We start from the raw sequence: 12,412 nt of genomic DNA, 5'->3' as shown, positions 1-12,412 counted from the left end.
CTTGGGTTTTGGAAGTTCTGCTGATTAGCTGAAAGCAAGTTTCTTGCCTTCCGGGAGTAGAAAATCTGCTGTTGGTGGCTTGACCAGAGAGTTTCCCTGGTCTGGGAAGATGTTCCAACTTCAAACTGTTCTGTGTCTATCAAGAGAACTACAAAAATCATCCAAAGGACTCAATTCCAGTATCACATGAGCATTAGACTTTGCTGTGTTGAACCTGCTTAAAAGATTTTGTCTAAAGGAAGCTTGGTTTTGATTGGAACATCTTAGATGTATTTGTTAAGGGTTATACATTATTGGGGTTGTTTTGGTTTGTAATTGATAAAGGTTATTGCTAATTTTCTTTCCACATATGTTAACTATATTCTTAAATACACTTTGTTTGATAAAAGCTCCCTAGTGGGTTATTTGAATCATACCAGAGGTAAACCACATCATGCTTACCCGAGCTAAATTCAAGGTGCAAAATTTATGATCCAGGTGAGCTTCATAAAACATTGTTTCTGACCTGAACCATAACAGTGGGATGCAAGTGGACTTTGCAATGTGGAACTTCCTTGCAACATACTTTGTAATGGCTCCTATAGACGAGGTCGCAGATGGGATTGGCAAGTTAGTTTATTTATTAGACACAAGTAAGCTTACATTAACACTGCAACAAAGTTATTATGAAAATCCCCTAATCGCCACACTCCGGCACCTGTTTGGGTACACTGAGGGAGAATTTAGCATGGCCAATGCATCTAACCATTATAGACCGGTTAGTCTTACTTCGGTGGTTGGTAAATTGATGGAAAGGGTCCTTAGGGATGGGATTTACGACCATTTAGAAAGATGCGGATTAATCCGAGATAGTTTGATAAGGTCCCCCATGGTCGGCTTATGATGAAAGTAAGGAGGTGTGGGATAGAGGGAAAGTTGGCCGATTGGATAGGTAACTGGCTATCTGATCGAAGACAGAGGGTGGTGGTGGATGGAAAATTTTCGGACTGGAGGCAGGTTGCTAGCGGAGTGCCGCAGGGATCGGTGCTTGGTCCTCTGCTCTTTGTGATTTTTATTAATGACTTAGAGGAGGGGGCTGAAGGGTGGATCAGTAAATTTGCTGATGACACCAAGATTGGTGGAGTAGTGGATGAGGTGGAGGGCTGTTGTAGGCTGCAAAGAGACATAGATAGGATGCAAAGCTGGGCTGAAAAATGGCAAATGGAGTTTAACCCTGATAAATGTGAGGTGATTCATTTTGGTAGGACTAATTTAAATGTGGATTACAGGGTCAAAGGTAGGGTTCTGAAGACTGTGGAGGAACAGAGAGATCTTGGGGTCCATATCCACAGATCTCTAAAGGTTGCCAGTCAAGTGGATAGAGCTGTGAAGAAGGCATATAGTGTGTTAGCTTTTATTAACAGGGGGTTGGAGTTTAAGAGCCGTGGGGTTATGCTGCAACTGTACAGGACCTTGGTGAGACCGCATTTGGAATATTGCGTGCAGTTCTGGTCACCTCACTATAAGAAGGATGTGGAAGCGCTGGAAAGAGTGCAGAGGAGATTTACCAGGATGCTGCCTGGTTTGGAGTGTCGGTCTTATGAGGAAAGGTTGAGGGAGCTGGGGCTGTTCTCTCTGGAGCGGAGGAGATTGAGGGGAGACTTAATAGAGGTTTATAAAATGATGAAGGGGATAGATCGAGTGAACGTTCAAAGACTATTTCCTCGGTTGGATGGAGCTATTACAAGGGGGCATAACTATAGGGTTCATGGTGGGAGATATAGGAAGGATATCAGAGGTAGGTTCTTCACGCAGAGAGTGGTTGGGGTGTGGAATGGACTGCCTGCAGTGATAGTGGAGTCAGACACTTTAGGAACATTTAAGCGGTTATTGGATAGGCACATGGAGCACACCAGGATGGTAGGGAGTGGGATAGCTTGATCTTGGTTTCAGATGAAGGTCGGCACAACATCGTGGGCCGAAGGGCCTGTTCTGTGCTGTAATGTTCTATGTTCTATGTAGTCAGCACGGATTCGTGAAGGGCAAGTCGTGCCTCACAAATTTGATAGAATTTTTTGAGGAGGTAACTAAGTGTGTTGATGAAGGTAGGGCAGTTGATGTCATATACATGGATTTTAGTAAGGCGTTTGATAAGGTCCCCCATGGTCGGCTTATGATGAAAGTGGGGAGGTGTGGGATAGAGGGAAAGTTGGCCGATTGGATAGGTAACTGGCTGTCTGACCGAAGACAGAGGGTGGTGGTCGATGGAAAATTTTCGGATTGGAGGCAGGTTGCTAGCGGTGTGCCGCAGGGATCAGTGCTTGGTCCTCTGCTCTTTGTGATTTTTATTAATGACTTAGAGGAGGGGGCTGAAGGGTGGATCAGTAAATTTGCTGATGACACCAAGATTGGTGGAGTAGTGGATGAGGTGGAGGGCTGTTGTAGGCTGCAAAGAGACATAGATAGGATGCAAAGCTGGGCTGAAAAATGGCAAATGGAGTTTAACCCTGATAAATGTGAGGTGATTCATTTTGGTAGGACAAATTTAAATGTGGATTACAGGGTCAAAGGTAGGGTTCTGAAGACTGTGGAGGAACAGAGAGATCTTGGGGTCCATATCCACAGATCTCTAAAGGTTGCCAGTCAAGTGGATAGAGCTGTGAAGAAGGCCTATAGTGTGTTAGCTTTTATTAACAGGGGGTTGGAGTTTAAGAGCCGTGGGGTTATGCTGCAACTGTACAGGACCTTGGTGAGACCACATTTGGAATATTGTGTGCAGTTCTGGTCACCTCACTATAAGAAGGATGTGGAAGCGCTGGAAAGAGTGCAGAGGAGATTTACCAGGATGCTGCCTGGTTTGGAGGGTAGGTCATATGAGGAAAGGTTGAGGGAGCTAGGGCTGTTCTCTCTGGAGCGGAGGAGGCTGAGGGGAGACTTAATAGAGGTGTATAAAATGATGAAGGGGATAGATAGAGTGAACGTTCAAAGACTATTTCCTCGGGTGGATGGAGCTATTACAAGGGGGCATAACTATAGGGTTCGTGGTGGGAGATACAGGACGGATATCAGAGGTAGGTTCTTTACGCAGAGAGTGGTTGGGGTGTGGAATGGACTGCCTGCAGTGATAGTGGAGTCAGACACTTTAGAAACATTTAAGCGGTTATTGGATAGGCACATGGAGCACACCAGGATGATAGGGAGTGGGATAGCTTGATCTTGGTTTCAGATAAAGCTCGGCACAACATCGTGGGCCGAAGGGCCTGTTCTGTGCTGTACTGTTCTCTGTTCTATGTTCTATGTTCTTAACCAGCACATCTTTTGGACTGTGGAGGAAACTGGAACACCTGGAGGAAACAAATGCAGACACGGGGAGAACTTGCAGACTCTGCACAGATGGTGATCCAAGCCGGGAATTGAACCTGGGTCCCTGGCACTGTGAGGCAGCAGAATTAACCACCATGCTGCCCATAGAATTCTGGAACCTGAGCTGCAGAAAATCCCCCTGAATCCAACATGATTTGAACACAATCTTCTGATCCAGAGTCAGACGTGAGACTTGGGGGAGGGGTTGGTTCTGGTCAAGTCATAAACAAGTCACATGTTGTGATGAACCATCCTTTTAAATTTCAAATCAGACATGGGTCGGAACTTTGCACCCCCACCACCACCTGCCACAGAACTAGAGCGGTGAGGGGTGGATAACGGAAGTGCCCATTGACCTTGGGCAGGATGTTATGGTTTTGGGACGAGAGAGGCCATAAAATCCTGCCCACAGTATGTTTCATATCACTGAATTTTCAGACACGATCACAGCTATTGCCAACTTAAGGAAGTGCGTGGTTCAGTGCATTTTTTACTGGAATAATTGCAATAGGAGCCAAATAAACAAACAAGCTTCAAGAAAGATGGAAACAGCCAAAGATATCACAATGAACACTCAACAGCCTAAACCCCCAACTGTTCGCTATCAAGGCACGTCAATATAATACCAGATTCTAAGATATATCAGCAATTGGACCACTGCAACTGGCAGGGCAAAAAGAATAGTATTTATTTACAACTTTAAACATGGTTTGAGAGTTTTATATTTTTCAAATCAGAGGAATGTCAGTGGAACACTTTTTATGGCACTTGTAAGCCAGCCCACAAGCCTTAGTACTCATTTCTCATACTCCAGTTTGCCATCTTAGAATTCCTCGAGTCTGGAGGTATACAAAGGTTCGTCCGTAACACTATTTCCCTGTTGATAAGTAAATCCTAAAACTATGACCTGTCGGAGAAGGAGCTTGTGATATTTGCAGATTAATGGTCATTGCAATTTAATTTATAGTCTGTGAACTCCATGTTATGCCCCACAAACAACATAGACGTTGCTCTTTTCAGACGTCAGCATCAAGTATTCCCAGGTCAGGTAAATTTTAGATGCAAGCTTTTAATTCCTGCTCACCCTCCATGGCACCATGTCCTGGTCGACATTAATTCCTCAACCAACATCACTAAAAGACAGATCATCTAGTCACTATCCCACGGTACAAACTGTCTTGCCATATTCCCCACATTTTATCAGTGGTTCCAACGGTGGACAGAGTCCTATGAGAATTTGGCAGAATGTCATTTCTAACAAATAAAACTGGTGTGGGCCTCTCCAGTTTTCGCTCCAGACCTTGTGACTTTAACTGCCAAGAAAAGGAGCGGGCATGATTTGGTGAGGCAGGGACGGTTAGAGCTGGGAACCAGCTCCACTGCGATTGGAAGGACGTCCTGGTCACTGAACAAAAATTAATGTCATCACCCCGCCCCATCACTGAGCTATCTGTGCCCCTCCTGGTTACCACCGGAGGCCCCACCTCCGGAGCACTGTGGCCCCCAACTCCTGATCATCACCAGCATCCCCCCCACCCCCAAAAACCATCACCGGGCATGCTCACAGTTGATTTTGGTATCTGCTAGATTACGGGACACTTTGTATCCTGTTAATTCTATTCACAGCCAAGTTTATCAGATACAGGAGGAGCCAAGTGCTGTACCTCAGAGCAGTCTCCAAAGCCTGGGGCCCATAATACTTGAGGTTTAATTCCAGAGATTTCTGCAAAAATCGAATGGAGTGATCACAATCCAGCGCAGCTTGGAGCATTAGGCCGATGTTACTCTGTGGGTAGGGGGAGCAAAAAAAATAAAGTTAATTTTGCACTGAGAAACTCGCCTCTAAGCTGGTGAAGCTTCTACTGTTCCCCCATTCCCTCCTGCTACAGGTATGATTAATGGGGACTGTATTCTCTGAAGTGCCTTTGAACATTTTTTCTACAGTAAAGATGATATTTAAATACAAGTCCCATTGATTTCCAGTCATGAGGTTGCTACAACGCGTGGGTGACCAATTCAGGTGACCACCATCTTTGAATTTTAGCTTACAACCCACATCCCCCAACACATGCCTGTAATGACTTTAATCAGACCATTGAAGTTGGTCTATTGGAATATGAACTCCCTAATTAAGGGGCCTTCCATCTACAGGTCCAGCCAGCCGGTGATCGAGGGGGGGGTCATCCAACCTGACTGTCTGCCTCTCTACCGCAGTTATATTCACGAACGGGTGTCCCTGGAGAGGGAGCATGCAGTGTCCAAGTGCACAGTGGATGCCTTCTGTGCCTGCTGGGCACCACAGAGACTGGGGTGTATTACTGACCCCTTTAATCACATTTTAATTTGATGTTTTAAGCTTCCTTTCCACTTTGTTTTTTTGTTTCGGGCAGTTCCCCTCCTTTTAGGGAACTGCCCTTTTTGAGTTGTCCCCAAGTTAAGTTGATTTTGTTTATTTGGTTGCAAACAAAAAGATGTCCCTAACTAAAGGGTCAATTGATGGACCAATCAGGGAGACTTTACTTTGTATATAACTGGGGGGTGTCAGTTCTTCTGCCACCCCCGAAGGTAGACTGCTGACTGACAACACTGTTGGAATTGTGAATAAAGAGATTTCGATTAAGGGACTACTGCCTCTGCGAACTTATTACAATACCCCCACCCAAGAAGAAAACACACCAGGGAGGATGTTACTTTAGCTCATTCTACCCCAGGGAAAGCTGCCATTTACATACTTACATCAAGAACAGCTATTTGTGGGTGGTCTTCTCCGCTGATGGTGAGCATCAGGTAGAGGGCGCGATATAGCAGCCTGAGTGCTATTGACACCTGATTGTTAGCAAAACAGTAGAGTCCCAGTAGAGTCTGTGAATGAAAACAGTGGAAGACAGCGATGAGCAGAACGTTTCACCTCAATCTACACCTAAGCAGGAATTAGTTCCTCATTTCAAATCCAAATTAATGAACCCCCATGCTGAAGCTTACTGGAGATGCAGCAATGCATCGATCAGATCAGGGATATTACACAGGGTTCAACCATGGAGTGTATAATAATGAGGTTTGGCTATGACATTCAGAACAGTGAATTACTGGCGTCTAAAGATATTAATTGCTTAATTTTCCAGTTATTTACTTTGTAATTGTTCTTTCATCTTTCAGAGCCTCTTGCCTCCAAGTCAGTGATTGGCAGAGGCTGAATTAAGTTGACAAACAGCAAGTAACGAGAAACTGATACTGTTGATAGGAGGTCGGTGTCTGAATGAACAGCTTATTTGACGGTTTCTTGGGGGGTTCACTGGCATCATCACATGAACATGTCCCTGACAATTTCACTGGGAAGATTGTCCGGATCAATCTTTGGTGATCTCAACTGATCACCTAATTGCATAAATCGGTCTTTTTCTGAAGATAATGGAAATACAGCATTCCCCCAGAGAAAGAGAATTATAGATAATCACTAACCCAATCACATGTGTTTTGTAACTTCACCAGTAATACTATTGTAGGGATCAGAAAGGTTCCAGGATCAATTTCCATTCCATTGAGTTGGCTCAGTTCAGTGTGGTAAGCAAGGGTGTTAGGGTTTGCAGGGGGCAACTGCTAGGAGTTTTTTTTTAATACTTTTCCAATTCAATCAAATCAAATCCAATTCAGAGTCTCAACAAGTTGAGACATTTCAGATCCAGGCTGACAAGACAGGGCAAGCGACCAAACCACCCTGTCCTGGGCCTGATCTACATGAGCCAAGCTGATTGGAGAAGGGGGAGGTTCCTCCTCCAAGACTTGAGCTCATTTGCATCTTAGCCAAAAGGCCGAGATGCCGCTTTTAAAAATTGCTTCATATGAAACATATGAAGCTTCAGTGTAACCTAATGACCTCAACCAAGTGCAGCCGATCCATACTACACTTGATCTTAGCCAAAAGCAACTGCTAGGAGTTCCCATTCCAGATCACGATTTAGTTAAAATTGTGCATGTGTGTGGACATGGATGCTATCAGGACTGAGCTCAGCTGTGATCATATCACGGTGGAATAGCTTGCCAACACAAAAAAAAGGCAGTGTGCCAAGGGCACTTGAATATGGAAGTGTTCTCCAGCACAGGTGGGTGGCTTCAAGCTAAAACAGGAGAGAAAAGTGATGGGAAAGACTGGTGGAAAATACATGTTACTCACATATTCATGGATGGTGTTGGGATGGTCAAAGCCAAGGATCCGCTCGCTGATTATTACAGCTTTTTGCTGATTGCTTATAGCCTGTATAAAAACAGAAAAATACATCAGCATGCATCACATTGAGAAGCAGCAGCATTTGGGGCGGAGGGGGGGGGGGGGGGGGGGAGATCATCTCCATCTCAAAAGAATCAAAATCTACTGGCTCACTGACACTAACTTGTCACCCCGAAACGTGACTGTGTTGAGCTAGTTAGTTCTGGAAGGACACCATGGATGTTGCTTCTGTAGCTGCAACTTGAGGATCAGATTTGTATTGAATACAAAGTCTTTCAGATTTTGGGCAGCCAGAGATCGGACCTCCCAAAAGGATGCATTACTGGACCCTTGGACGTCCTAAAGCGAGGATTTTGCAGGAATTGCCCGGGGAGTTTCAACTTATGATGGACAATTCTCCAGTTCCCCAGGACCCTCCGAAAATGTCTCCAATTCTTGAATCAGAGACTGGCAGATTCCAACTCCATTACCTGGATAGTTGCCAAAGAGATACCAGACTGAAATAAACCATGTCTAGCTCCTGGACAACTATACAGCTAAATCCCCTGACACTTTGACCTCCTTCACCCGACCCTCTGACTCCCGCTCCTCCGACTCCTCGTGACCCTCCACTCTCTCAACAACCCCCCCGAGCCAAAATCCTCCAGCTCCCCGTCCCCAGCATTTCTTGAGAAGCTATCCAGCAAGCGAGTCGGAACCCGCTGACATCTACAACTCTAACTCTGAGTTGGTGGAGACTTTCTTGGAGGTTCCTAGGGAGAAGGGAAATTGTCCATCAGAAGTTGAAACTTACCAGGCAATTCCTGAGGAACCCTTGCGCTGGGACCTCCAAGGTGTTATGTACCACCTTCTCCAGGGTCCATCCAGTCTCATACCATCCAGAGACCAGAGGGTCTGGGCCATTGTCTCCCAATGTTCAAATTAAAAATAAACTTTTCTTCTCTCACGAATACTAATGACAAGAGGCTAGCAGAAAATATAACAGTAACAAAACTAATAATGCAAAGCTACAGGGATTTCAATTTACCAATTTGTTACTTCCCTCATGAATCATGTGTGTGGGGCGTCTGGACACTTAGCTTAAAGTTCAGGTGGCCATAGATGCATGTATATTGTGGAAATGTGTAGTGTTGCATACTGCGCGTGACTTGCAGAATGAGGCAGTTTAGAAATCATCACTCAATGCAACCACCTCACAGACACAATCATGCCCAGGATAATTTCAGGATCAGATTCTCCCCCTGCTAAAAGTTCCCCTGGGCACCTCCCATCACGGACCTAGTAAGATCAGATTCCAACATTCTAGGAAAACAACCTTATCTTGATGGTGTGGAATGGTGTCTTCCCACACTCTCCAAAACTGGAACTATTGCTCACCTCAGGAATATTATCCATAATATAATTGACCCGTGCCAGAAGACTCATACAACCACAGATGTCAGGGTGCAAGGCTCCATACACATTGTTGAATAGGTTCAAAGATTCATTGAGCAACTCAAGACCTTCCTTAAGGTTTCCTGGAAATATAAAAACATTAGCACGAGTCAGAACTGCAAGTGAGAGAAGAGAAGAAAGCAGAAAAAACACATACATGGGGGTAAATTCTCCAGTCCCGCAGGAATCATCCCGGGTGGGACAGAAAATTTGACAGACCATGAAAGATCCATTGACCTTGGACAGGAATTTCCAGTCTCGGGATGGGCAGGACCAGAATATCCCACCCGTAATTTCTTCCCCTGATCGCTCTCATCATTGGATATCTTCAGAGAGGCATCACCAGGGGCCCAGGATCTGAAGTCCATCAAAAATTGGTGTCTTTTGGAAAAAGCAGCAGGAACATCGGTGGCCAAGTCGCATCATGTTGTACTTCCCCCAGGCACTTAGATTGCGGCAAACAAATCTCATCGGATTTGAACAAATTCATACCATAACTCCCCGCTCCCTGCCACCAGGGAGGCTTTTGGTTTTTCTTGATTGTCCGATCGGAAGGGAAGTGTTGCAAAATTGAAAACTGATAGGAAAGGAGAAGGAAACATGTAGCTTGGCCGCTTCCTCAGTGGGCAAGAATTCTGAGCAGGAGAAAGCTATTAGTCACTTTGTACCAGACCCTTTTGCAGGGATCAGTCCCATCTACCCACCTTGTCAGTATATTCCCTATTGAACAGCGACTGTGTCCAAGATGCATGGGTGATTGGCCATGCTAAATTGTCCCTTAGCATCAGGGGGATGAGCAGCATAAATACTTGGGGTTGCAGGGATAGGGCATGGGTGGGATAGTTGTCAGTGCAAGCTCAATGGGCCAAATGGCCTTCTTCTGCACTGTAGGGATTCTGTGTCCACTGTCACCAAGTCATAATAAAAACAGAAAATGCTGAAAAAACCCAGCAGGTCTGGCAGAATCTGTAGAGAGTGAAACTCGGCTCCAAAGAAGAATTATATCAGATTCGAAATATTATATTTCTCTCTCCACAGATGCTGCCAGACCTGCTGGGTTTTTCCAGCATTTTTTGTTTTTATTTAATTCTTACAATGTTCTACCAACACAGACACTGACCCCTTGGCACAACATACCTTTCTGAATTGTAGTCTGTGCATTCTTATAAACTCGATCAGCATCTGTTGCCTTCACAATGATGTGCTTGAAGACAGGGAAGGAGTTGAGAATGTCGTCCTCTGTGAAGGTGGGCTTGTGGCGACTGTCAAAGTTATATTCTCGCAGCAGAATCTGAGGGAAAATATTCAAGAATATAATGAACAAGCTGCAACAAATCAGCAAAATAGTTACCACAGACTCCCACATACAGGACAATATCACGTTGATCCTTCATTTATTCTGGGTAACTGATTTCAGCCAGGGGAGTTGACTTAAGTGCTCTTGCTGAAACTTTTGTGAATACTCCCGATCACTATCCTCGCTAGAAAATACACAGCCAAAGACATAATCAGAATTAGCCCCAACTCATCAAAGTGACATCAGGATAGCTTGCTCATCCCGATTGTCAAGATACACATTAATAATAGACAATTGTTAAAGTGACTGGCAATGTGACATGTCAATGTCTTCAATGGATTTGATTTATTATTGTCACATGTATTAGCATATAGTGAAAAGTATTGTTTCTTGCACGCTCGACAAACAAAACATACCGTTCATAGAGAAGGAAAGGAGAGAGTGCAGAATGTAGTGTTACAGTCATAGCTAGGGTGCAGAGAAAGATCAACTTAATGCAAGGCAAGTCCATTCAAAAGACTGTTGGCAGCAGGGAAGAAATCGTTCTTGAGTCAGTTGGTACGTGACTTCAGACTTTTGAATCTTTTTCCGCGATGGAAGAAGGTGGAAGAGAGAATGTCCGGGATGCGTGGGGCCCTTAATTATGCTGGCTGCTTTGCTGAAAAACCAACAATTGCAACTTCAGTATAGAGCTCCGGAAGAGGCCTGTAGTATCTATCTGAGACTGGTGAAGATACAAGAATTTGTTTCTCCCTCAAGTTCCCATAATTTAAAGAGAACAAGTTACATGGAAACAAGAAGCAGGAGTAGGCCATTCAGCCTGCTCCACCATTCAAAGTAAAGGCGTTGGGGAGTTTCCATCCAGCAAGGATAATAATCAGGAGCAGGAACGCTGTTTTATTTCTATCCCACTGCATCTGCAAAACGAGTGTAAATGATGCCCAATTTCTATCCCATTGACACCTGATTTGTACTGCCAACATAAGTAGTCTACACCAGCAAGTCAAGATCTAAATGTCAGCAGACTAGTCAAGCTGAGCAAACGTCACAGCGAGTGAACGTTCGCTTTTACCAAATGTTCACACAATACATTTTTAAAATCAAGGAAGTGGATAGAGATCTGAAACAGCAATTGACTATTTTACCCCCATTCTCAACCCCAAGATGCAGGGAGGCCAATTGCCTTGTCCACCTATACCCTGACTGACATGTGCTAACTTTTTAATTAATTAACCCTACATTCATAGATCGGGATGATCCCAATCTCTCCTTGAACAGCAGGTGGCCTCCCGACATCACTTGGTGCTAAGTGGCTGATTTGAGAGACTGTGAAAAAAAACCCCACTCGTGCAGGACGTGTTCTGTAAAATGTTATGGAATCTCACAGGGCAAAGCAAAAAACGTTTAGCTGAAAATAGAACTTAATCGCTGGCTGAATCAGCGCTGGGGTGGATTTTTATTCCATTAGTGAAGCACAAACATATATAATTGCAGCTGCTGAATTTTTGAGAATACTCCTGTGAAGCATCGTAGGGTATTTTAGTGCGTTTCGGTGCTATGTAAATTGTTGTTGGAATAAAACTCAGACTCGTGAACCCCAATGACCTCTAATCAAATCCAGCCATGGGACAAGCCCAAAAATATTTTGAGCCAGTACTAAGTAATTTTAGATTGTGTAAGCAGGAGTAGTCTGTACATCAGTATGCTGCTAACCAAATAGCTCCACCTGAGAACACTTTTTACCTACATTTATTCTCTCTTTTCTTCCCCTATACACAAGAGTGCAACTTGTATTCATCAAATGTAAGGAAGCAGCAAAAAGGCAAATGGTATATTTGCCTTCATAGCGAGAGGATTTGATTATAGGGATGTTTTGCTGCAATTTTACCGGGCACTGGTGAGGGCACACCTGGAGTATTTGTGTGCAATTTTGGTGTCCGTATCTGAGGAAGGATGTCCTTGCTATAGAGAGAGTGCAGCGAAGGTTTACCAGGCTGATTCCTGGGATGGCAGGTCTGTCATATATGAGGACAGACTAAATTGGTTAGGATTATATTCGCTGGAGTTTGGAAGATTGAGAGGGAATCTCATAGAAACTTATAAAATTCTAACAG

The 12,412-nt window shown here is 44.4% G+C and overlaps 1 protein-coding gene across 1 annotated transcript in view; it reads right to left on the bottom strand.

Moving 5' to 3' along the window:
• Positions 1–12,412, bottom strand: part of LOC144502945 (clustered mitochondria protein homolog) — an 87,229-nt gene that overhangs the window by 10,365 nt on the left and 64,452 nt on the right. Inside the window, exons 18-22 of the mRNA XM_078227377.1 lie at positions 10,139–10,292; positions 8,945–9,084; positions 7,514–7,594; positions 6,079–6,204; positions 5,007–5,128 (exon numbers count right to left, since the gene is read on the bottom strand). Coding sequence (XP_078083503.1) covers positions 5,007–5,128; positions 6,079–6,204; positions 7,514–7,594; positions 8,945–9,084; positions 10,139–10,292 — 623 coding nt within the window. The remainder of the gene's footprint in view (positions 1–5,006; positions 5,129–6,078; positions 6,205–7,513; positions 7,595–8,944; positions 9,085–10,138; positions 10,293–12,412) is intronic.

Source organism: Mustelus asterias, chromosome 13 (genome assembly GCF_964213995.1).
Source record: "Mustelus asterias chromosome 13, sMusAst1.hap1.1, whole genome shotgun sequence".
Taxonomy (NCBI): Eukaryota; Metazoa; Chordata; class Chondrichthyes; order Carcharhiniformes; family Triakidae; genus Mustelus; species Mustelus asterias.
The sequence above is the reverse complement of the archived record's forward strand: the minus strand, read 5'-3'. Positions and strand labels throughout refer to the sequence as shown.